General features: G+C 46.3%; 3 protein-coding genes and 1 long non-coding RNA gene across 15 annotated transcripts; 2 read left to right on the forward strand and 2 right to left on the reverse strand.

Annotated features, from left to right (window-relative positions):
• Positions 1-343: 343 nt before the first annotated feature.
• zfhx2 (zinc finger homeobox 2) lies at positions 344-11755 on the reverse strand. Of its 4 annotated transcripts, none has more exons than XM_078095672.1 (5): positions 11661-11755; positions 9410-9568; positions 8521-8581; positions 4071-8245; positions 344-3392 (listed from the first exon to the last, which is right to left on the reverse strand). In XM_078095672.1, the coding sequence occupies exons 1-5, from the start codon at positions 11664-11666 to the stop codon at positions 2997-2999; spliced, it is 4797 nt and encodes a 1598-aa protein (XP_077951798.1). In that variant the 5' UTR covers positions 11667-11755; the 3' UTR covers positions 344-2996. The 4 variants fall into 4 exon arrangements, with proteins under 4 accessions (XP_077951798.1, XP_077951795.1, XP_077951796.1 ...); XM_078095669.1 differs by having other exon boundaries at positions 11400-11673; XM_078095670.1 differs by lacking the exon at positions 11661-11755 and adding an exon at positions 11054-11228.
• On the forward strand, positions 10313-14824 carry thtpa (thiamine triphosphatase). 8 transcript variants are annotated; one of them, XM_078095705.1, is made up of 5 exons: positions 10345-10457; positions 13173-13242; positions 13332-13395; positions 13500-13994; positions 14111-14824. In XM_078095705.1, coding segments are annotated over exons 3-5 (597 nt in total). In that variant the 5' UTR covers positions 10345-10457; positions 13173-13242; positions 13332-13394; the 3' UTR covers positions 14212-14824. The 8 variants fall into 8 exon arrangements, with proteins under 8 accessions (XP_040023220.1, XP_077951831.1, XP_040023219.1 ...); XM_078095703.1 differs by lacking the exon at positions 10345-10457 and adding an exon at positions 12345-12548; XM_078095704.1 differs by lacking the exon at positions 10345-10457 and adding an exon at positions 12634-12787.
• A 279-nt stretch (positions 14825-15103) lies between these two features.
• LOC120811745 (uncharacterized) lies at positions 15104-16570 on the reverse strand. Its single transcript, XR_005710451.2, has 2 exons — positions 16436-16570; positions 15104-15394 (listed from the first exon to the last, which is right to left on the reverse strand). It is a non-coding gene; the product is annotated as an uncharacterized LOC120811745 (long non-coding RNA).
• Positions 15877-24582, forward strand: dcaf11 (ddb1 and cul4 associated factor 11). Of its 2 annotated transcripts, none has more exons than XM_040167251.2 (15): positions 15877-16144; positions 16471-16695; positions 17337-17464; positions 18422-18540; positions 18691-18755; positions 18986-19086; positions 19480-19626; positions 19970-20024; positions 20394-20462; positions 20662-20719; positions 21942-22127; positions 22297-22450; positions 22820-22972; positions 23060-23166; positions 23484-24582. In XM_040167251.2, exons 2-15 carry the CDS (start codon positions 16484-16486, stop codon positions 23553-23555), a joined length of 1626 nt encoding a protein of 541 aa, XP_040023185.2. In that variant the 5' UTR covers positions 15877-16144; positions 16471-16483; the 3' UTR covers positions 23556-24582. The 2 variants fall into 2 exon arrangements, with proteins under 2 accessions (XP_040023185.2, XP_040023186.2); XM_040167252.2 differs by having other exon boundaries at positions 15902-16144; positions 16468-16695.
• Positions 24583-25244: the final 662 nt, after the last annotated feature.

Raw genomic sequence — 25244 nt, forward strand, 5'->3', positions numbered from 1 at the left:
CATGTATGCTTTTAATTGGATTACGTTTCTGTCAATCATAAACCAGTCAATGGTAAGTAAACTGGTAAGAAAATTTAGCAAATTAATTCTAGGCACACTTGTCTCCTACAGTGTGACATAAGTGATCTTTATTTAAAATGTGCAGCTTAGGCTGAACATCATATGTATTTGTTCATATCCATGATTGAATTTCTTTTAAGAAGTATAAAAAAAGCCCATTTCACAAATAAATTGTTCCACCAAAGACTGATATGACAGCACTTTTGCAACTTTAATCTTCCTAATTTACATAACCAGGTTTGCTTCTTGACCAAATAACTGGTTCTGCAATTAGACAGATATGTTTTGTTGTTCAACTGATTTTATTTGTTTTTCTGTATATCAAAGAAAGCATAATGGAGACCAAACACAAAAAGGCAGGTACAAGTGAGGAGGAAAGAAATAAGCTTAATCAAAAATCTAACAATTCATAACAACACTGCCACTATTATTGTTCAATATTCATAGGAATACCATATTGTATATGAGCAGAGACGTGGCATTTAAAACCAGTATGAATCAATAATAATCAAAAACAGTGATGGGTAGTAATGATACATCGTATAAGTAGTAGTACAGATATAACAATAGTGATAATCCAAAGTGACAATGAAACATAAGAGAATAAAAAGCAGATCTCCATAAAAACCTATCTAGTTTGGACAGTGCAACACCGTGTCTGTGTGTGCGCGTGTGTGTGTGTGTAATCCCAGTCTTGAAGTTAAAGCACTCCAGTCCTTGCTTTACACACAAGATACAGTTTCCAAGAGTACAAATTATTACTCATGAAAGGTAAATGTTCCCCTCCACGTTTCAAAAAACACACCAAGTGACTCTTAATGCCATGTTCATGGCTGTGTTCATTTGAAATGCCTGTAGCTTGTGCAAAGATTGTGGACTAGTGCAAGTGTCAAGCCGTGGGATGTTCTTTACAGTTTGCATCTACGAACAACTCTCCTGCTCTCTGTCGACCTCAGGATTTGCTTTTTGGTTTTTGAATGACAGAAAGCAAAGGGAGGATTACTTTGGAATATCAGTTATTTGTTTAATATATTTCTTTACAAAAAATTCATGTTTTAAGTTTTGCATGTTTGTTAAAACTATCAATAGTAACATTAATATACAACTTAATTTGAAGGAAAACATCTTTAGTATGTTAGGTGTCCTTCAACACAGCACCATCTTATTAGCTCTCAGTCAACATGTTTAATGTTTTCTAATTTGCTTTCAAGATTTCAGTATTCATTAGTCCCTTGAGGATACTAGCAATACCAAACTTTCTCCCTTGTTGTGGATTCCAGATACGAGATCTCATTTCACAGCACGTACATTTCCAGAAGTAGTAACTCTGTTTCAAAACTGAACAAAACGAGGGGAGGGGGGCAGGGGCGCGGGGGGGGGGGGTGCCCATTTCAAGCCCCAGTTTAACATCTCTAGGGACTTGACTTTTGACCTAAATGGAAAAAAAGTCTGTTTTTAATTGCTTATAATTGGCATTTATATAAATATTGAAGCAAATAAAGTGGAGTACTTATCTTTCCTGTCTTATGCACAGTATTCATGGCAAATAAAACAGTAGATTAAAAAAATTTGGTCTGACCCCCCCGGGCCAGGTGAGGATGAAATTAATTACATTATACAACGATCACACAGGCTGGATTTTGTATATCTGGTGGTATCTTCTCAAGACGGCGTATGTGTAACACACCCACAGTACGTAAATACATTTATTTCACCCCTCAAGGTTTGAAGAGCTGCATTTCAAAATGAGATGTACACCATTTGGAGGGAAGGCGAAATCCACAGGATCAAAGTAATTTGTAATAAAAACAAGATTGTTGGTATTTATGTTATTATAGTCCTTGGCCGATAGGATGCTGGCAACTTTACAGGCAGGATTTGCTATGATCTAGGTACAGAATATGACATCATATTCCCCCCCCAAAAAATTGATATAAAAGCATTTTGCAACAGACCTCTTCATTTACATACCCAGGTCTGCTTATGCACAAGTATGCTTACACCTAAAGCATGTTTTATTAACTAGCAAAAATCAGTTCATTTCACGTGATTTATAATAAGGCATCCACCATGCATTAATGTATCTTTCCATAAAAAGACACTTTGCATTTGAATGCTTAAAAACATTTCAAACAATGTAAAATGTGTCAAAGTGCGGTATGCCAAGTTTTTACGCTCCTCAGCCTCTTTTCGCCCTGTCTATTAGGATTGTCGTGAAAATTATGAACATGTAAATGGGGACAATTCAACAGCTCTGTTCTCTCTAAAGTACCTCTATTTTTTATCCCAAATGAGTGGACACAACACTCTTCAGATCACTCCTGTAGGGAAAAAAAAAAAAAAAAAGGTGACAGTTAAAACCAGTTCCTCCTCTACAGATGGTTCAGTCCAGTTATATTATATCCAAGCAACCTTTGCCCTCGAAGTGAAAGTAGGCATGAGAAATACATTTCCACAGGAGAAAACTGGGAGTTATTATACCAGAAAACATTCCAGGCCTTAGGTCAAATGGCCATTTCCAAAGAGGAAACACAATTTCATTAGTCTTTAGGGTAGCACAGTTCAAGCAGGGCAAGTTGGGTGCCTTTACAAGTTATAGGAAGGTCATATATGACCACAGGCTTAGGACCGATAAAGTGTGTAAGGACTGAAGGGAGACTTGCGATGCGGCGAATCGCTTATCAGCCAGAAACTGAGTTAGTGTGAAGCAGCGTGGAAATAGTCTGCTGTTGGGTTGGATTTCAGGTGAGCTCCATCGATCGACAGGTTTAGAGTCAGTGAAAATGAGCGAGGGATAGCGGGTGCAGGGGGAGCCACCTTCAAAACTAAAGAAAATTAGCTTCCAAGGATTAGTGCTCAAATTGGTTTATAGAAATCTGAGGAGCCCAAATGGGTCCAAGAAGAGTCAGTGTGCAGACCAATCGTGATCCGAGTCTTTAACTGCTGCTGGTGGCTGTAGTCGGCGGCAACTCCACAACCACCTCGCCTCCAGCACCGGTTGCCGCGGCGGAGTGAGCGCCTCCGTTACCGGTTCCGTTCTTGTTGCCGAGCATCGTCGGCTGGCCAAAGTTAGTGGTTCTCAGGGTTGCCAGGTGTAGCGGGGAGAAGACGTGGGCCCGCGCCGCAGCCCGGGACTCAAAGGAGAAGCTGCAGGCGTCACAGCGGCCCGTCAGGGTCTCCTTCGGCACCGGCTGGCCCGCCACCGGGGAAGCTGGAGGTTCCGTCACGGTCAGCTGAACGGGTTTGGGCAGGATGGGACGATTGGCTTTGAGGGCGTTGTACTGCAGGTAGCTTCCCGAGCTCATGTCCAATTTTCCACCTGACAGTGGAGACTGGAGATGGGGAGGTGGGCAGACAGGACCAGCAGGAGAATTAGTTCAATTTCACAGCTTTTAAAAAAGGTAGTTACAGGTTTAACTACAGATATATGCACTTTTAGGAATATGAAAAGCGATATCTAGCCTTGTTTTTTAGAGTGTAATATGGGTGTGATCTTGGGCAATACTTTGAGAACTTAATTGCAGGCATTAATTATTTATTTCAATATACAGGGTGTAAACAGTGTGTAAATGACAATAAAAAATCTTTGAATAATAATAAATTCATATATGCTATTGTTCAAGCAATACTAAACTACTTTTTTAAATTAGTTAGAAAACTGGACGTCAGCTGCAGACACATTCAGCTAGAATCAGATTCAGAAGTTTTGACCAATATTTGTGACAATTAAATAATAATGACCTATGGTCCACTGCCATCTAGAAAAGAACACGAGTAGGTTTTGTAAAACATAATCATTTAATGTTACATTAGATTTGGTTTATTAACAATAAGTGCTCATCACTTTGCCTCCACTCAATTCCCTACTCAAGTGAAAATATGGCCCAGACTTTGAATAAAAAAAGTTGCAGAGCAGCAAGGTTAACCCAAATTAAGTAGATAGTCACTCTTACTAGATCAACGAGTTATGTTTAAAACCCTGTGACGCCTACGCCAACCTGCCTGCTTACCAGTTTCTCTTGTTGCAGCCTCCAGCGCTTCTCCTTGGCTCTCGTGTTCTGGAACCAAATCTGCACCACCTTCAGCAGCAGGTTGAGCTCTGTGCCAATGGCCTCACACTCCATGGCGTTCGGGTGGGCACAGGTCTCGTAACAGGACTGCAGAATGGACAGTTGTAGGCAGGACAGGTGTGTGCGCGGCCTGCGGTTGGATGAGTGGGGCAGAATACAGTTTTCCGTCGGGCTGGATTTGGCTCGAACCGGGAGGGCGGGGATGGCCATTTTGGCAGAACCTGGGATACTGGGGCTAACTGGCGCAGTGCTGGGGGTCGGAGGAGTGGGGGTGGTACGTGGAGACCCGTATGACGGGAGAGCCAGTTGCTCTCTGGACAGGGTGTTTATCTTAATCGGGACCTTGGGGGTCCAGTAGTTGAGCCCATTTAGTTTTTGTGGCACCACTATTGTGGTGTGAGGCCTGTTGTTGATGGGAGTTGTGGGCAGCTTGGGCACCATGCGGTTAGTGCTTCCTGGTCCAGAAGCCAACTCGCATTCATCGTCTCGCTCCTCATCGGTCTTTTCCTCCTCGCTTTCCTCTTCTAGCTTTCGTTTCTGCGTCGGCCGCGGGGCAATGGGGATCAGGTCCTTGGGTGGCGGTAACAGGACAGGAGGGAGGACCTTTGGTGCCACTTTGACCATAGTGACATTGCTGGTCGTTTCGAGCTTAGTCTTTGGTGCTGCAGAAGCACTGCTGCTGCTCACGGGAGACATCGTAGTAGAGGAGACAACCTCTTTGGGCTTGATAGGAACCGGGGCCATTTTCTTCACCGTGGGAGGTTTGCCAAGCTCCTTTACAGGCTCCCTCTCAGTCTTAATGAGGGTGCGCACAATCGGAGCAGTCGTGATGCACCCGGTATTATTTGAAGCGGGCTTGTTTGAGAAAATGGGCTTGGAAAGAGGCCAGGTAAATTTGATGAGAGGTTTACCGACTGCTGCCAGGGTGCCGTCGCTGATGAATCTGACTTCACCCTTTCGTTCCCTCGCCCTCATGTTCTGGAACCAAATCTGAACAACCTTCTTTGGAAGGTGGACCCACTCTGAAATCTGTTCAAACTCGTGTTTCCCAGGATTTGGGTCTTTGAAATAGCAGCCATACAGAATGTCAAGTTGCTCCGCTTGAATGATGGTCCTTGAACGTCGCATATCCCGATACCTTTTTCCTTTGGACTTTCTCTGCTGCTGCGGATCCTGCTCCCTCTCCTTCTCCTTCGCTCTCTCCCTTTCCAATAGCGTGGCATTCATTTTCTCTGCTGCCCTCATGTAAATACTGGACTTTGTCATGTTGTTGCAGTTCAACAGACTCAAACTGCTGTTGGAAGAGATCATGGAAGTGACGGGTTCAGGCTTCACCTGGACGACAACCAGACCTTTGGAGGTGGGCCTCAAACCGAGCCCATCCAGCAACTGTCCTTTTTGTGCTGCAATTTTATCAGCCAAAGAGGATGAGGAAGAAGCACACTTCTTGTTTTTCCCCATGCTGAGATCCAGAGCAGACTCACAGTCGCCGCCATTGGACAGGTAGTGGGAAGCTTGGCTGTGGGAGGAGAGAGAGTGTGAGAGTAGAGAGCTGGAGAAGCGCGTGATGGTGGGCGGGTTTGTAAAAATGGGCGCTTTGCTCCCATCAACCAACGAAGGATTAAGGGAGAGGACGTAAGGGCTCAGGAACTGAGTAGAAAAAGGGTTAATGGACATTGGAAGTGAGTGGAGCGCACTGATTGGAATCTCAGAATGACACTGTGAACTTGGAGGATCCCCTTGGGCCTCCAACTCTAGATCCACATCAGGGTCCAGTCTCTCCTTCTTCACCTCCACCTCGTCGCGTTCAAATTCGCCCCTTCGTTTTTTCCTGATCGCTCTCTGACCCCCTCCACACTCCTCAACCTCGTACTCATCCTCTGCATCAGAGAGAAACACCGTTGTGGAGCGCAAGACCTTTCCCCCAACTGGCCCCTTATCACCAGGGACTTCCCAATGTGCTTCATCTTTAGCAGGGCTCTCAGGGCCCCCCCTCAAAGATCCATTCTGACTTTCCTCATCAGACACGATGACAGAAGTGTAGACCTCATTTTCAGAGTCAGAGGTGAGACAGGTCTCCCCCAGAGCATCCCTCCCTGCCTCTCTCTTTCTGCGTTTCCCTCTTGAACTAGACAAATCCATTGCCTGGCTACCCGACGCTTCAATGTCATCGTCCCCCTCTGCTATAACCAGGGAGTTTTCCTCATCGTCGCAGTCGGAACTTTCGGCGTGCCTCGTAAATCCCGCCAGGCGTTGCAGGTGTTCCAACTGGGTCGCCCTCTGCCTCCGTTTTGCATGTCGGGCCCGGCCCAGCCACTTGCGTACCTCCTCCTCAGAAAGTCCCACCTCTCTGCCCAGCGCCTCGCAGTCCTCACGGGGGGGACTGGCGGCGTCAGCCTCACTTCGTGACTCGAAGAATGCCCAGAGAACCTCCGACTGGAACTCTGACAGCACTGGAAGGTCTGGATTAACGGATCCCATTGCATTACAACGAGGTCGAGTTTGGTTCTTAGTTAAGGCGTTTGTGCTCGGGCTAGATTTTGGGGTGCCAAGTGAGCCGCAGGGGCTCGTGCCCGAGTGGGATTTTTGAGGAGTAGAATCAGGGCTCAGTGTAAGATTTAAATTTAAAGGACTGAGGCTTGAGTTGCTGGGCACAGATGCAGAAGGCGAGAGATTTTTATTGCGGAGGCTCTTCTCTGTGCTCACTGGGGAGAGATTGAGGCTAGCTGCTTTATCACCTTCCAGGTCCAACTGATCAGTCGAGCGGTCTCCATCTGTTGTGCTATCTCTGCGCGCCTTCCCATTGTCTTCGCTTTTCTCAACACTGACTTTATCTTCAATATTAGGACACTGGGCAGTTTGTTTACTGTCCTTTTCCATAACTTTCTCAGATTTAAGGTTCTCTGTAGTCCAGTTTTTCCTACCCTCGATGTGATCCGAGACCCTCTCTTGGGTCTCGTCATTGTCTTGTCTTTCGGGTTCTCGCTCACACTTTACAGTCTGCTGCACTGGGCAGGGCTGTAGGTTTGTTGGAACCCCTGCAGAGGGCCACTGGTTCTGTAAGCTGGTAAGTCTTTGGGTTAAGAGGGCTTGCTGGGCTGTGCTGAGACCTACGAACGGCAGACACTGGGTTAGGAGCTGGCCCTGCTGGTTCTCTATGTGCTGCTGGGTTTGGAGCCCATTCAAGATCAAGGGCATGACCATTTGAGGTTGAGGCACGAGCTGTGGCACGGCGGCACCGGGAGCAGCACCAGCCGCGAAGAGGGAGGGGAGGAGGGGGTGCGAGAGAGTGCTGGGACTAGATGTGAGGAGGGTGAGAAAGGCCGAAACTGCTTGAGCCGAGGCCACAGGGGAGGTGAGGAGGGAGGCGGCCACTTGGGAAGTTGGAACCTGCTCTCCGTCTTTTGTGGCATTCACCATCAGAGCCCCTGGAGAAACACAGGTGGTGCTGGTGACCAACTGACTGGTGCCACTTCCGGCCGTGGTCACTACAGCGTTTACAGCACTGGTGGCGGTGCCTCCCAAGCTAGAAGTGGCGGCTGCACTGTTTGCTGCGTGTGTGACAATTCCCGCGTTCCTGCTACGGGTCTGGTGCAGGACAGATTTCATATGGCTCTCGAGGGTGATGGCATGATTGTAAGAGACTCGACACACAGCACACTGGTAGGGTTTGTATGGCCGAGGCAGGACAGGAACCGAGGGAGCCGGGGGATCGGTGTCCCCACCTTGCTTCTCCGGGCCCGTTGTCATCCTCTGGATGTGCGATGCAGAGTTGTAATGAACTTTCAAGGCTGTTTTGCCAGGAAACGTTTCCAGGCAGGCATTGCATTTGAATGACTGGGGGGTATTTTCAGCTGGCGCACCATTTTTACCAACTGCCTTTTCACTACTGTCTGGGATTTCTACGTTTTCAGTTGCATTTGGATGTTTGGCTCCTGTGACTTGATTTCCCTCCTCTTCAGGCTCTGGCTCAGCTTCATCTCCCTCCCGTTCTACTATTCTCTCTTCCTCCATCTCTTTGTCTCCCAGCGTCTGGGTGGCGTCTGAACTCGCACTTGATTGGCAGGGATCTGCACAGACGTCGTCCGTCTGCTTCAGTTGTGAAGATTCAGCACCTGATAAAAGGAATATTCCAGTTTAATCTTTAGGTTTTAGTAAATGGAGGTCTAACTGATAAGAGAAACCAACACGTTACCCTTCATACCCACCGGCACCCAGCTAACACACAGAAGGGGCTATTTTGAATAGTTAAAGCCTTCCCTTTGCTATTTAGCTCGGAAACAACGTTTCGACAACAGACAACAATGCAGAATATTAAACATCATATTTATCCATTTATGGATCAAATCAGGTTGGATAATAAATCTTCAGTAGTACTTTTCACACTCACTTGAAAACTTCAGAGTACTTGTGTCCTCTGCTCCTCCACTGCCCCCCTGTTTTAGAACAGCCTGTTAAAAGACAATGAAAGGAGATGGTAAGCTAGATTCCCATAGCAAGCTTAACTCCGTACCAAGTCCGTTTGGATGAGCTGAATACTCTTACTTTACTAATACTTTTAAGCCTCACAACATTTGGTGTGACTTGTTGATGTGTGGTTAAAATACACGCCAACACGGCCAAAACAAGTTACTAACACAAAGAGAAAACACCCTCAAAAGTCGGACTGAATTACTAATATAGTAACGGATTATGCAAAAAATTTGTATATTTTCCAGCATTGTGGGTAAAGCATTTTATCCAACGAATATTATTCTTTGGATAAGTTTTTTTAAAGCAATGCCGTAGATCATTCAGGTTTGGATACGAATTGTACTTTGTTCACAAACAGCAGACTTTAAGACCAAGAGCAGCGTAATTACCCAGTAATTACATTCAAGCACGTTAAATGACTAACAATTTTGTAATTGTTATTACAAATTGAAATTCAATAAACGGTGCACTCTAACCACATCGGGGTAAAATTAAAATGATCTAAAGAAAATATCATAAAATATTTGACGGACAGTGGACAAAGTAAAAAATGCATAATACATTAGCCTAGCAGTGAATGCTGATGCTTATGTGAAGTCATTGTTAAAAGTTCTAATGAGACTACTGCATCACTCATCCTTAGTTTTGTATTTATATGCATGAATATAATGTTATGTATTTATCCCTTGTACGTTAAACGGGCCACAAGCCCCCTCATTACGCATTACGCACGTAAATGGCACACGACCCAAAGTATTAAAGATCGACGAGTACAGTTCGGTGACGTACGGCCGAGCCGCACTTACAATGTCCAGCAGTTTGTCGACACAAGATGGAAGTACGCTGTGTTGCTCTGTGAGATGTAGAGACAGGGAGGATCTGTCGGATTGCCTTTTTTGGCACAGGGGGCACAGCCACTCTGCCACTCCATTGCTTTCACAACTCACTGTCTCTCCAGACTCCTCCTATCAAAACAAATAGGCGTTAGACAATCCTACTCCTGCTGGGGGGGCCCTAACTATTCATCACCAGTGCAGTGCAGAAAGGAGAAGAACCGGAGGTTGAGAAGATATTTCAGCGACATACGAGTACATGGTTACTTGTTGACTGCGCACCTTGGCAAGGTGTGCCGACGCTTATGCATTGCCGTGTTTAACTATTTGAATCACAATCAGAGGCCGGTTACCAAACCCTTCAATAGGCAGGCCATGGCCCTGTGTTTTTGTAAGGAGGTTCCCTACATTTTGGCTGCAAGAACCGTATCAAATAACAATAATGCAATTTGTTTTAATTGCCTCTCCGAAATATAAAGGAGGAGCCTCATAATGCATTTTTAGATGAATGATTTGCGGCTTCAAACGCTTTGCAATCCATCAAACTTTCAACAAACTCGCATGGCACATGCACATTAAACGTATTACATGCAGAATCGGGTGGAGACGAACGCGATCTTCATTACATGCACTGACAATTAACAAAAGGGTGTACAGTCACAGTCCCACTTATCTCCCCCCCCCCCCCGCAGTTCCGACCAAGGACGAGGAACGTGGCCAATATACGAACTGTGATCGGAGCTCCTACTGCATAGGCTCGACCTGCATGATCAAATAACTGTGACACCCACGTAGTTTTAGGGAAGTCAACAAAGCACAATAGCCTGGCTTTTTACAACACGGCGTTACGTATTTTTTCTGCAAGCGTCCACGACCCCCCCAGAAAAAAACAACCAAGACAGCGAACCATGCCCATGAGGAGAAATACCAACACAGTCGTAATCCTCACTTCCTCGTCTCGCCAATTAGCAAGCTAGCAGCGCTATACGACCAGATAATGTTTCGCCAAGGCGACATATAGGTACGTACGTCGCGTTTGAAGGCTCCGCATTTCCAGCTTCATCGTTAAAAGCCGCGACACGACCGGATTGACGCCGCCGCCGCTCGTGGCTGGCTAATTAACGAGCGGTCTAATTAGCTACGCCGACCACAGGCGAATCAATTAGCTAGCAAGCTAGGTTGAGAAGCCCCCCCCCTCTCCCCGTAACGTCGCATTACAGTAGTCTCTCTGGAAATGCCGTTTAGTTTGCGGAAAATAACCCCGCGGTGATCGCCGGACACTTCCCGGAGACCGCGGGGGACGCGGCCGGCGCGTGCGTGACCTCGTTGCGGGCTCGCGGCGAAGCCCGGACGGCCGTTAAAGTGATAAACAAAACAAAAAAAACGGGAGGTTGAGCTAATAACAGTCGTGTCACTTGGCTAGCTAGCCTGTTAGCAGGCAGATAATTAACCGCTTCTCAAACTGTCCACAACTGGCCACCAGCCTCCGCTCGCTACGAACTCTGCCCGGTCCAGGTGGGAACTGCAGCCTCGACACGCCGACCGAGTTCACCGCGGGCTTGAAAATACTCTCGCCGGGCGCACCGCCGAGACCTCGGCCTCGAGTTGCCTCCTTACCCGTGTGATTGCGGGCTGCCAATCGGGCGTCTCGCGTCGCGTCGCGCCGCCCGCCGCCCGCAGCTCAGCAGCGCAAATTGAGGCCTAGCCGGACCGAAGCCATTTAATTAATGAACGTGGGCTCCGCTTACAGATGTGTCTGAAAACACTCGCACCCCCTCCTCCCTCGCCGCCCAGCAGACCCCCCCTTCGGACGCGTCCTAGCGCTCGAATCCGTACCGTAAAACACTCGCGGTGCAACACATGGCCATTTAAACTACCATTTTTTAACAGCTTCGAGCCGTAATTGGCGAAAGAATTAAACGATTAGAAAAAATAAATGAAGGAAGGAGGGAAAAAAAGCTACTTGAAGCGGAGTACGTGCGCCGCGGTCGGCTCGGCGATGGGGGTGTAGAGAGCCAGCAGGCGAAGGACAGACGAGGCAGAAGAAAAAGTTTGGATTTAATGTTGGATTTCTACGAGGGATCGGATTAGCGTGGGGCACGACCCGTCGTTTGCTCAGCCCCCGATCGGTCGCTGGCCGCCCTCCCCGCTTAGATCGGCACAATTAGGCGATCGCGAATGACGTTTAATTAAGTTCAGAGCAATTAGCTAATGCGTCTTTTACCTGCATGGTCGCCGCTCCAGCACGCGCGCGCGCACACACACATACACGCGCGCTTCCTCTGTGGCTCCTCAGAAGTGAAAAGTTTTCTTGCCTGCCCTCCCTCTCTCTCTCTCTCTCCCTCTCCCTCGCTCTATCTCGCTCTCTCTCTCCCCCCCTCCCTTCATTCGCCCTATCCCGCTCTCCTTCCCCTCTCTCGTCTAGTAAACAGACCACAGCTCCCCCCAAGGCTGATTGCTGACATTCAGAAGGGACAGACGCGGCTATCAAATCCCTTATGTAACCGCGGAGATATTAGATTATCACAGAATGCGCGTTGAAATGCCGACAAACCTTTTGAGTTATCGAGATTATACGCGAAGCATTCGTGACGATCACCCCCCTCCCCGCACCATAAAGTATGCCGATGACATAAAATGTGAAACCCGCACGTTTTTACATTAAATGTGAATAAAAAATGAGTCCCCATTCTGCCAACTTGGATTGACGCAAAGAGTGTGACGAGTTAATTAATGGTGAATAATATAGAAATAACCACTCAGCCGCACACACACGCACACACACACACACACACACACACACACACACACACACACACACACACACACACACACATCGTAACGTGTTTCCAATCAAGTGTTAGGTGTGGCGCACATCAACAGTCGAGTGTGTGGAATATTTATGAAGCAGGAGGGGATTAAAACTGCACCATCCGCGCGGGTCCTGCGCTGCCGGGACCAGGAAGTGATGCTCGTGAACGCCGCGATAGGTGTCTCCGACTGCGCCTGAGCGAAAATGAAGCTTCGCTGACGTGTAGGGCGACCGGGTTGAAGCGCAGCTCTCCGTTTGATACCGGAATCCCGGGAATCTGAGGCGCCCGACCGGAGGAAGGTGTGTGAGGGCGCAGTTGGCCGCAAGCGCGGTGGTATTTAACGCGCTTTGGTTCCGTGTCGGCGCAGCTCGGGCGTGATGGATTGAGGCGACCAGGTGCGGCGCCTCCAGGAGCCTCTGCGGCGCCGCACGAGTAGTTTACAATCGGGGGTTGACGATAAGATACTGACAAACGGAATGAGTTTTTTACGAAGCTAAACCCAAATATCACAACAGTAAGGGTTAAATGCAGTGGCGGAGTGAGCATATCTTTTATTTATCAAAATACAATGTAATAAAAACAAAAAACGTTACTCAAAATCAGGAATTCATATATAAACACGTGGTTGTAATAAAGTATTATTTAGAATTGTTCATTGCCGTATAATATGCATTTAAAACAGAATATTAAAGTGACGGTCATTTTGAATAATGAAGTTGATATCTTCATGATAATATCTCAATCTGTACGATATTAAGTCGATGAATAAGTCAATTTAAACAAAAAGTACAGCTCCCTCTAAACTGTAGTGACGCTGAACATACTGCGCATGACTGAAATAAATGCACCTAGTTAACTTGATTTGTGAGCATGCTGTAAAAGCGTACAGTACAATTTATGTTAATCTTATTGTGTCATTTCAGATGAGTGTGGAAGTGGAAAGAAAGTTTCTGTGCAATGCTGACATTCTGAAAACACTGGAGGAAATTGGGGGTATGTGTTGAGTTTGTTTACAACACATTTATGCCATCATACATCAGGAACTGAGGTATTGCACTAACACTGTGATCAACTTCTAAAAGGTCCCTGAAGGACTTCATTTAATTACACTGTAACTTGACACTGGCCATCTGTCTCTTGTTAACAGTTAAGTTTAATTATCTGCATCAACCTCACGAGCATTTGAATGTTTAGTTGTCCATTTTTTAAAAATCAGCCATCCCTCTTCTCCCTTTCCTTTTGCTCGGCAGTGTGTGTTGGTCAGCGCCAGTTTCGTGACCAGTACTTTGACAACCCCAGTTTTGACCTGACTCTGAGAGACACGTGGCTGCGTAAACGCAAGGGATGCTGGGAGTTGAAGTGCCCAATCACGGCGAACGTGACGGAAGAGCCATCCGGGGTGCAGTCTGAAGGCGCAGCACTGTGTTCCCGCTACAGGGAGATAACCAATCTGCCGGAAATTCAGCGAAGGGTGAAAGACGTCTTGAAAGACATTTGCGGGGACGGAGAGACGGATGCAGGCCGCTCACAGGGGGACGAGTCCTGGCTGAGCGAAATGAATCTGGTGTGCTTCGCAGATTTCACAACAGTGCGCCAGTCATTCACTTTAGAGGAGAAGGGCGTGCAGATCGATCTGGACCAGGCTGACTTTGGCTACCATGTGGGAGAGATAGAGGTCCTGGTTCCGGAGGCAGGAGACGTGCAGTCTGCCTTGGAGAAGATCGAAAGAACGGCTGGAAAACTGGGTGAGCTCGGAGCTGTCGAGCCTGCCAGCACAGCCTGGCTCATGTGTTGTGTTCATCAAGTGATGTTTCAATTTTCCATTCTCTGAATTCTCTGAATGTTTTCTTCTTCTTCTCAGGTCTGACAGGAGATCAGCAAGTTGATGGAAAAATGCATGTTTACCTTCAAAGAAATCACCCAGAGCACTACGCAAGACTACTGAGGGAACATGTTTTGTAACATGTTGTTTCACAGATTTGATGAAATTTTACAGCTAAATTGTTTGTAGAAAAAAAAGTGTTCATCAAAAATTGGTTTTTATTTGTGTTAGTTTAAAGACTTATTGTTTATAATCACTGTACTGACCTGAATTAAAAACCTCTGAATAACAGCAATAGGCTCAATGTTTCACGGCTGTGTTGTGTTGCACCAGTTATATATATTTGTGTCTGGCTGAGAAGAGAATGAGAGGAAGTCTGAGCCCTGGAGATAAATAGGAGGCCATACAGTTTGTTCCCTAATAATGATGATTGTTTTGTACTGTGTATTAAAAAGACAAGTAAATAGACATATTAGACACTCCCAGGTTGAGAGCTGGTGACTGACATTTTCTGCTGAAGATATTCCTTGTTTATTAACAGATGATTGTGTGCAAATATGTCCGCCGCAACCAACCTGTTTTCAATGCTATTTCATCCAAAATGTTTACGATCACGTTGATCTTAAAGAAAAAATGATTGACTCCAAAATGGGTCAAAATGGCTAAAATGTCTTCTAAGTTCATGAATGACTTCTCTGTTGATGTTTGAACTAAAGCTTATGGTTTGGAATTAAATCAAGGGCAGCAAAAAAAGTATTTTCCTTGCATATTCTTTATGACACTAATATTTGTACTTTATTGTATTGTATTTTTAAACCAACCATACTTCAAAAAAAGATGTATCCTGAGTCTCAAACTATCTAGTTGAATTGGACTTTTAGCTTTTACAGTAACTGTGGAAGTTTTTTCATTATGATTGGAAAAGTTGAGAGCTCTGTGCTGCAGAGCTAGATGCGTGAAAGCACTTAATTCCACGTTGCAATTGTGAAGCAAGTTAGATTAACATATAATTAAGAGGCAGGCACTGCAGGATTTAGTGTACAGCTGTGTTTTCATTTTTAAAAAGAGGACTGGGCAAGTCCATTGAAATCCTCCCACACATAACACATCCTTCCACTGAGAGGGAGACTAGTGACAAAAGATGAGTTGTGTTGTCACGCATTCATTATCATCTTCAATTTCAGTCAATTTCAGTCCGTGAACGAGCAGTCGGTGGAGGCTGTTTCTGGGAGCTTTAAATGAGCCCTCCGACTGATCGCTCTGCTGGTCTCGTTTCGACTGTAGCAACACCAGCACCTGTTGGGAGCAGCTTTGTCTGGACACCTGTGATGGACACACAGACACACAAGATAACAGATTGTTTACAGTATAGAGTAATGTGATACGTGGGAAAGCTTTGTCAGATGGGGAGCAATCATCAGTCATTAGAGAGACACACCAAGGGTTCTCCTGTATGTCAGTCAGCGCCCCTTCAAACCTATCACAGAAGAAAAAGGCAACCAGAATATTCAAGTTCCACATTATCACATGTGAGCTGTTAACCACTAGACACTAGACAGTTGGATTCTAAGATTATGAACGCCGGGTTCCTAACGCTTGAAAAATAACCAATGTACCACCAAGTGTAACCCTTTTGTGCCTATTTAGCATATATATATATATATATATATATATATATATATATATATATATATATATATATATATATATATATATATATAGACTAATGTATAATATATATATATATATAAATTCATATAAATTATACGATATATTATATAATATATGCACATACTCTTGTGTTTTGAGCTGCTTGCCGTCAAACTGGTCACGTGACAGTGAAAGGAAAGGGGCACGCGCGGGGTCACATTTTTGTAAACAACATGGCGATTCCCGACTGGCCCCGTTAGCCGACTGAGCAGACAAAACTGCGCCGGCACTCTTGTTGTGCCACACACCGCAGTGTGTTGGACCCGTAGGAAGTTACGCTCGGGGGCATTTCGGTTAGTGGGACGCGAGGGGACGAAGCGCTGTACCGCGCTGCTGTCCAGAAGACCGTTGGACAGTCAAACGGTAAACATAACGCTCAGTCGTTAGCATGCTTAGCTAGCTCAACGAGAACGAACCCGAGCGTCTTTAATCGCGATGAGCTAACGCAGAGTACAACATGTGCCGTTAGACCTGTTTGCAGAGCGAGTCATTTGGTCTCTTGCAAGATGCGGAAGTACAAAGTCTCGAGCAAATCGCCTGAGTTAATGTCAAATTAGAGCTTTGGTTAATGCAGCGGTTACGGCTCGCTGCCATTATTATTAACGTTACCTAACGTTAACTCCTGCGTCCCCGTTCACTGCACGCTGTGTTCACCTCGGTTTCACCTGACACGTTGTTGTCCCCAGCAGGCCACTTTAGTCTATGGGCTCTCAGTCCAGTTCTGGGATGTCAGGTGGAAGGGGCTCTTCCAGTGGCAACCCAGCTGAGCAGCCCGAAGCATCCGAACCGAACCAGAGCAACAGCAGCAGCAGCAGCCGGGGCCGCAGGACGGCCGACGGACAGCAAGGAGACAGACAACCAGCATCAGAGGAGGACGTGGACTTAGCTGAAGTGCTGGCTTACCTACTGAGGAGGTGAATGGGGGGGATTTTGTGTTTTTGCACTTTCTGAGACCCTGTTTTGTGGTTTTGTGTGTGATTTTGCTTTTGATCTACCTGAATAATGTGACGAATCCAACAGTCTCAAGTGTGTGATGTGAATGTTGTTGTTTAGTGTTTAGCTTCTGTGGGGATTCATTTTTGGGGAAAGCGGTTAATTGCGTAAGAGCACTGACAGGCCAGAAGAATGGCAAACATTTGTGTTATGCAATACTGTGCAGTACATAAGCATTGCGATATGTGGACTTTATCTCCCTTAAATGTAAAGAAGTTTCAATTTTGGTTTACCCTTCGCGTACATGGCTAGGCTGATTGATCTAATTGACATTTTAAGGGTGTATATTTTAAACGTGACTTTTACATAAGAAAGAAATTGCTTCTCTACTTTAGATGATCAGTAAAAAAGTATTAACTCTGTCAAAAAAACAAATTATGGAAACGCTTCAATACAGTGGGAATTTCCCATCCCTGTTCAGTTTGATATAAATGCTCTTAAAAGTGGAAGGGAACATTTGTTGCATATTCCTCTGTGAACCTCCTCTTCAAACACTCGTACGTGGATTCATTCGGTCACGTATCACCATTCGGGTGAACTAAGGTGGCGTTTGTGCGTGCAGGGGCCAGGTCCGGCTGGTCCATGGGAGCGGAGCCACTGGGCTGCAGCTGGTCCAGTCGTACTCTGACTCCGACGAGGACAGCGACGGAGCCTGGGACGGCCGGCTGGGCGACCGCTACAATCCGCCAGGTAACCTCCTACTGCGCTGTCCGCAGGCACGGAGCTAGAAGGATCCATCGGAGCTTTCTTCCTCTTCTTCTGAAACGTGGCGTCTCAACAGCCACACTCATTGGAAGGCTTAGTTTCACTAGTACATGGAATGTTCAGCTGGGTGACAACAGCAGCGAGAGGAAACGGATATCAAACAGGCCAATAGACCTCTCTGTAGTATGATAAAATAATCAATTTGTTAGGACATGCAGGGATAAGGAAAAAGCAGCAGACTTATTATAATCTGTTATAATGGGATTTCATATATTTTTTCAATATATTGTCATTTTCAGAACAAGGGGAACCCGCCTACGAACATAGTGTGCAGTGTGCACTACATACTGCATGCATCAGTATTTCATTAGCAGTATGCTTTACCTGTAGATTCACTATTTAAAAATGATTGTAAAAATACAACTTATTTAGCTTCAAATATCAGACATGACCGGTGTTTGTTTATTTGATGGAATACTGCACGGTTTAGCTCCCTCATCCTTAAACCATTCACTTGTAAAATGTCTCCTGATGAGACCGATGAGCACACTCGGCTTAGTCGGATTTAGGACCTTACATGAAAAGCGCAAGAAACGACCCGCTATGAAACAAATCAGCAAAAAAGTGTAAGAATGTTTAATACCCACCTGCCGCTTCAGGTAAACCCAGGTCATGTGTCAGTGTCTTAATGTCTAAATACGCAGTATAACATTAAAACATTAGGTAAGCATTTATTACAAATTGAATCATCTTTTACATTTTTTAAGAACTCAGCCTTATTTTGCTGGTGAGTTCTATGTCGACGTCTCTCCTCCACACTGGATTGTTAACAATAATGTCAAATGACCATTTAACGTCAACTACAATGTGACAGCCATACATAGTTTAATCTCGTGTAGTGATTAATACCAAGACCTGTTTTGTTTGGCGTTGCCTCCCCAGTGGACGCCCAACCCGACACACACGAAGTGGACCAAAGTGAGATCCGAACTCAGATCCTGCTGGCCACCGGCTCCTTCACCGCCAAAGGCCGCCACAGTTTCACCCACATGCTCACAGAGGTCAGACCGCAGAGAGACTCTTTTGCATTGAGGGAGAGAGATGACGATTAGATTTCATCCGTTGCTTCCACGTTTATGCGTCAGCCAGTTTACCTCCACAGACATGTTGACCGCTCTGATGTTTTTTCTGCTGAACTCTTTGCTTTTTAGAGGAGGCAGGGCAGATGTAGAGGCGCCAGTTTTTCTCATGGAGAGTGCAGTCGTATCCGCACACAGTAAGTTCTGTGAATGATACGCATTTATTACCGTTTCAAGAATTACCCGAGAAAGTATTGGTTAGTGAAGAAAAGTGCTGCATAAAAAAACCCAGCCTTGATGAATATGTATATCTTATTTTTATATATACGCATAAGAAAATGTACAATAGACTAGACGTGATGTTTACAAGAAGACTCATCCTGTCGTCTGTCAAATCATATTGACCCTCTTTTTCTTTTCTTTTCAGCTTTCTGCCAAACTATGTATCGCACAAGGATACGTACCAGCAGAAAGCCTTCTGTGGAGTGTACAGCGAGGATGGCAACATGTTCCTCTCCGCCTGCCAAGGTAAATAACCCCAGATCCAACACCAGAACCCAGAGGAGCCGACTCCGATGCGATAGTGTAACTCCTGGTGTTTGTTTAAAACCGTGCAGACTGCCAAACCATCATTGCCATTTGTCCGCGGTCACATACAGAAGAGGGTCATTGACGGCCAAGTCCTACTAATTACTCAATTGCTTTTTCACGATGTGTTGATGCAACAACTATCAGCAAACCGCAAATTAGTTTGAAGCAAACTGAATTTTTTTAGAAGCACTCTTTATTTTACTCATTTACTTTGTTTTGTGATCAAATAACACATGCAAAGGACAACAGCTCTCACCCAGATACTCTATGCAACAGCTACCCTCTGTCTGATTATGTTTATATATATATATATTATATCTGTCCTGATAGACCAGAACATCCGCCTGTACGACACATCGAGGGGCCGCTTCCACTTAAGGAGAACGGTGAAGGCTCGCGACGTTGGCTGGAGCGTCCTGGACGTGTGCTTCACCCCTGACGCCCAAAATGTGCTCTACTCCAGCTGGTCCGACTACAGTAAGGCCAATCGTCGCGACTCCCTTTTTGCGAGGCACAGCTGTCAATCCCCCAGGAGCCATCTGTGTTGTCTTATTAAAATTTGACTGTTGCTGCAGTGGCATCTACAGAAATCCGGCTCTTGTAGCCAGTAACTTTACTGTAGCATTCGCTTCATGGTTACAACGCGAGCTCAGCATTGCAGTGCCCCTTAGATATTGTTCTAAATGCAGGATGTAATAGCTCAAAAGATTAACAAGATTTTTAAAACAAATGATCGATGATCCAGCTTTAAAATTGGATATGTAATGGTCCTTCTTACTAATGCGGAGCTCCTGTGTGTCTCTGTGCGTCTTCCCCGCAGTTCACCTGTGCAGCATCGATGGAGACAGTGAAAACCACACCGCCTTGGACCTCAAGTTAGTGTTTCCCTCATAGTAACTGATAACATGGCACAGCAGGTAATCCATCACTTGCTACCAGCCGGCCCTGCGCCCCCATCATTAGCATCTGGATGAATGATGCCGTCAGAACTGTCACATCAACATCCATCCTATCGCCTTTATATGTGTGTGTCTGTGTTTAATACTTTGTTAACCCGGAGAGATCATTATTTCCACAAAGCACCCTCATTCAACCCAATAGCACCGCTAACAAAAGCCCTGTTTGAGGAGGAGGCCTTTCGGCGTGGTTGTGGATGAATAATGGTGCTACTGCTGTCATGTCTACATGCCTCTGTGTGTGTGTGTGTGTGTGTGTGTGTGTGTGTATGTGTGTGTGCTTTGTAGTCCAGATGAGAGGAGGTTCTGTGTGTTCTCACTGGCTGCGTCCACAGATGGCAACGAGATCCTGGGAGGGTGAGCGCAATTCGCTTTTATGTTTCAATGTGGTGACTGACGGAATCCACCTCGGGTCTGAAGCCTCTTTCAGAAAAGCTAATTCAGTCAACCTTTCTTTGCTCACAGGTTGTGAATACTTTAATTATTGAATGTAAAGCACACTCAGACCAGGGAGAACACATAATCGAATGTTTTCACACTCTCTCTCTCCTTTCAGAGCAAACGACGGCTGCCTTTATGTCTTCGATCTCGAGCAGAACAAGCGAACGCTGAAGGTTAGTGCGTCTTGTACCTTGTACCTTCTTTCTGTTTGGGCCTCGTCCCGCGATCAAGGTGATAAAGACCCGACAGTGTGCCAGCTTACATGAAGTTTCACACCGCCCTGCGATGTAGCAGGCCGAGCCGCAGTGGGAGACGGGGGTTTAACCCCCCTCCCCTCGGTCAGTAGCTAACCATAACCATCTGCTTCACCACAGAATCTGATCTGTCTCATACTGCCTCTGCGTGTCTCCACTTCATCTCTGAAATGGTTGATTTAGCAAACGTTTTAGAGTCTGGTGGTTGTCTATATTCTCTTATTGTTGTTGTGTACTGGGAAACTTGGTGGGGGTCCTTCTCATGCGGCCCCCTGCCGAGCCTCCGAGCGCTCCGGTCCGCCTCTGCCGATCGATCTCCTCCCCAAGTCCTGCTCAGTGTTGATATGGGGGGGGGCGTTCAGTCAGGATATCAATCAGCTGCGCTCGTTATCCACTTACCGGCACCGTTCTCTGAAGCCCCCCCCCCCCGCCCCCCTCCTTCTCGCTCCCCTGCGGCAGAGCTAACCACACCCCACCACCACAATCCTATTCTACTTCTAGAGCTGCATTTCTAATCTTCTAAATACAGACCAATCAGTCACAGCGGGTCGCATGCTCCTTTATAACAATAGACACTGTAGTTTATCTTGATTTAATCTCACGTACACCTCACTGCTGCTGTTAATAGCCATTAGATCACTTGCAAAAATATAGTCCCCAACCAATGCTCTATTTGAAAATGATTCTCTGAGCATCGCGTGTGTCTCTGGGCCCGACAACGTCCTGTGGAAGAAAGGCAAAGGTTTCAGCTGCTACTTTCATGCCTATCATTACTTGTGTGACTTCAAGTGATTAGGTGGGTCACAGATCTTCATAAAATAATGTGATATATCTTGTGTGGCCACTCTACCAAAGCTGGTTTTGTTGCATTTCCCTGCCGCACAGAACCGTCACTTTTCAAAACTCAGTCTTGCAGAAAGATATGTCTGCAATTAAATCAACTCCTGGAACGTCTCGACTTTGACGTACACAGAGACAAAGGCCCTTTCTCACACACACACACACACACACACACACACACACACACACACGGGGGTACTACACACTGAGTCGCACAAAGGGAAATCGCAAACGTTCACCCGCCTTCCTCACACACACACGCACACGCCGACCCTCTTTCACTCCCGTCTCCGCTCGTCAGATTGAAGCCCACGAGGACGACGTGAATGCGGTGGCGTTTGCCGACAGCTCGTCCCAGCTGCTCTTCTCTGGCAGCGACGACGCGCTGTGCAAGGTGTGGGACAGACGGACGCTGCGCGAGGACAGACCGCAGCCTGTCGGACAGCTGGCCGGCCACCGAGACGGCATCACCTTCATCCACAGCAAGGTGGGGGAGGGATGCTGCTGGTATTTTATCAATCTGTCAGGCACCGCTTCCCCAAATCCTCGTGGCTGGCCGGATTTGGCCGACGGACTGGTTGTTTCTTAATCAAAAGCTAATATTAGCCCAGCGTCGTGTGTGGTGGTCTGACTCACCTGTGTTGTGACTGTTCCAGGGTGACGCACGCTACCTGATCAGCAACTCAAAGGACCAGTCTATCAAGCTCTGGGACATTAGGAAGTTCTCACCCAAAGAGGGCCTGGCGGCTTCCCGGGTGGCTGTCACGCAGCAAAACTGGGATTACCGCTGGCAGCAGGTTCCCCAGAGAGGTAAGGGAACCAATCTGGGAGGGAGGTGGTGACACGGAGGGAGGAGAAGGACAGTAAGAGGACAAGAGGAGGGGGAGGTCTCGCGCAGTAAGAAAAGAGCAGCATGTAAAGGTGAAATGACTTTGTAAAGATAGATGAGAGGTGAAATGTGGGTATTTGTCAGCATTCGAACCACACAGAAAAATGAGTGAATGCCATGAGGTCAAAGAGGAGGGAAGGTGTAGAGGACGGGTGACTGATAGTAGCGTACTCATTATTCTCACTAGACCAAAGAGGCTTAGGGATTTAAATGAACTCTATATTGCTTAGTAAATTGCCCCAAACGGGTTCAAGGTCAATCATGTCTTCTTAAAAATGTGTCCCTTTCAGCCCTGAAGAGACACAAGCTGACCGGCGACACCTCGGTGATGACGTACCGCGGCCACGGCGTCCTGCACACCCTCGTCCGCAGCCGCTTCTCCCCCGAGTTCACCACCGGACAGAGGTTCATCTACTCGGGCTGCTCCACCGGCAAAGTCGTCAGTGAGTGTGACAAATTCGATTGAACAGGGCCGCGATATTCGGCACAAGTGGCGTAATGGTTTTGAATCGTTTTGTGCGTCTGTCCAGTTTACGACGTCCTGACGGGCGCCGTGGTCTCCAGACTGTCGGGCCACGACGCGTGCGTGAGGGACGTCAGTTGGCACCCGTACGAGGACAACATCGTCAGCAGCTCCGTGAGTCCCCCGCCAATGTGCACACGTGTTACCGCTCACAAATATCGCAGTGGGAATAACAAAGAAGGTTTCAATGGGAATTGAACGTGAATCAAGGATGTTAATAGCAGAATCAAAACAGTTGTTTTACAGAAACAAATGAGCATTTTACACATAGAAAAAAAACAATTAGGTGGAATTCTGAAGTTACCTAAAGTCGTTGCCGGCAACAGCGGAATAATACAGAAGAAAGCTCTATAAGTAAATGGGAAAGTGAAATCCGAGGCCTATTTTATTTTTTATCTGATCGCTGCGCTCCTCTTCCTGTTCCTCCACAGTGGGACGGAGCGGTGCGAATGTGGGAGCACCGACAGACTCACCCGCTAGAGGAGGAGAGAGAGCGGGACTGACAGCGGGGGAGGAAAGACCCTCCGGCCGCCACAGAAGGAGAGTCGAAGGAAAAAGATGTCGGATGATGACTTCGCCACGGACGAGCAGAGGCTGCACGCTCACAAGGACGAAGAGACGATTAACTATTTTTTTAATTCGATGGTGGATAATAATGATTGCCGTTGTGGTGACGTGTTTATTTGGAAGGCATTATAGCCTCGCGTTGTCAGGAACGGTATGGGACGGCCTGCTCACGCTTGATTTCTTTTTCTTTCTTTTTTTTGCCTCAATGTTTTGCAAAAAAGGCATCGACGGAGCTTCTGAATTTGGCCTGAAACACTTTGCGAGGATGAGCTGGGAACGCTGAGCACTGCACTTACTTAATGAGCTATCGGAACGGAATGAGGACTTAGTTGCAAGTCGATGTTGGATATTGCAGGGAGAATGTGGCGCTGATGATTCTGAATAAATGTATAGTATTTTAATGGTATGTGCATTCAGGGAGTGGCTTTAGCTTAGTTGTCGGTGTGCTGATTTGCGATGACATGAGCTTCGTACTATTCGATGGGCCGTCACGTTCAAGGTCCGCATTTAATAAGGACTGATTATTTTATATTAACCCAGTAGAATAAATACCACGACTCCTTAACACGGCCAGCATGTCGGTGTCAGAGGTTTCCCGTCTTGTCCGCTGTTTAAGGGAAACGTCCCGTGTTCAGCTTCCTGTCCTCACTTCACGGCCAATACACCCGAACCCACTCGGCTTACTGTCAAACTCAGTGATTTTTTTTTTTTGGTCACCTCAAGCACTCAGCTCTGTAAACACGAGTCCATTTAACAAACAGAGAACACGAGTGATTGGTTGGCCGATACAAACCAGTGATCAGATTAGAGATTTGTCCCATAATGCATTGAGGCTCGGGGATGTGTAAACATACACACTGGTCTGTACATGCAATATTCAGGTGTTTATATCAAAGCCCGTATTTCACTCTCAGACCGTTTTGTTTTTCAGTAACAATAAAACCTTTTAATGTACGGCCTCAACTTAAAGCGTTCTATTTGCTGCTGTTATTGAGAAGCGATGACTTTGTCAGATTCCTTTTGTATTAACAGGCTCGTCACTCAAATGCAGATAAGTGTTTGTTGTTTGCACTAATGACTCCGTCACCCTGAACAAACATCCCATGCAGCTTATTTTGCCAGTAGCAAATAACGGACAACTAAACAATCAGATGCTCAAGGACCCAAACGCTGCGAGGTCGTCGTGGTGACAGCGATGCAGTTAAGTGGTCTAAAATTAGAACGATTGCTTCGGTTTCATTTACACTTACGGTTCCTCCTTAATACACCAACCAGGGTCGTCTAATAACACAACATCTCAGCTCCAGTTTCACTGAAAGAAAAAGCTATTTGGATAAATTATTAGAAAGAAGGGAACACAAACTCAGGAAAATAAGCTGAATTCTGCATTTGACTCAGCGAAAAACAGAAGATTTCATAGATCCTCCACTTACATGCAATCCTGCTCTTTCTTTTAGAAACACACGGACTCCAGCAGCACTTCTCTTGGTGTGGATGTGCCGTCCATGAGAAGTAGTGGGACTAAATGTTCTTGTGGAAACCGTTCCAGTGGCTTTTTATTGCGCATGAATCCCACAGAAAGAATAAATTCACTCATTTTGGCTGCGCGGGTCGAAGACGTTTAA

This window comes from Gasterosteus aculeatus, chromosome 21, assembly GCF_964276395.1.
Source record: "Gasterosteus aculeatus chromosome 21, fGasAcu3.hap1.1, whole genome shotgun sequence".
In the NCBI taxonomy this organism is placed as follows: Eukaryota; Metazoa; Chordata; class Actinopteri; order Perciformes; family Gasterosteidae; genus Gasterosteus; species Gasterosteus aculeatus.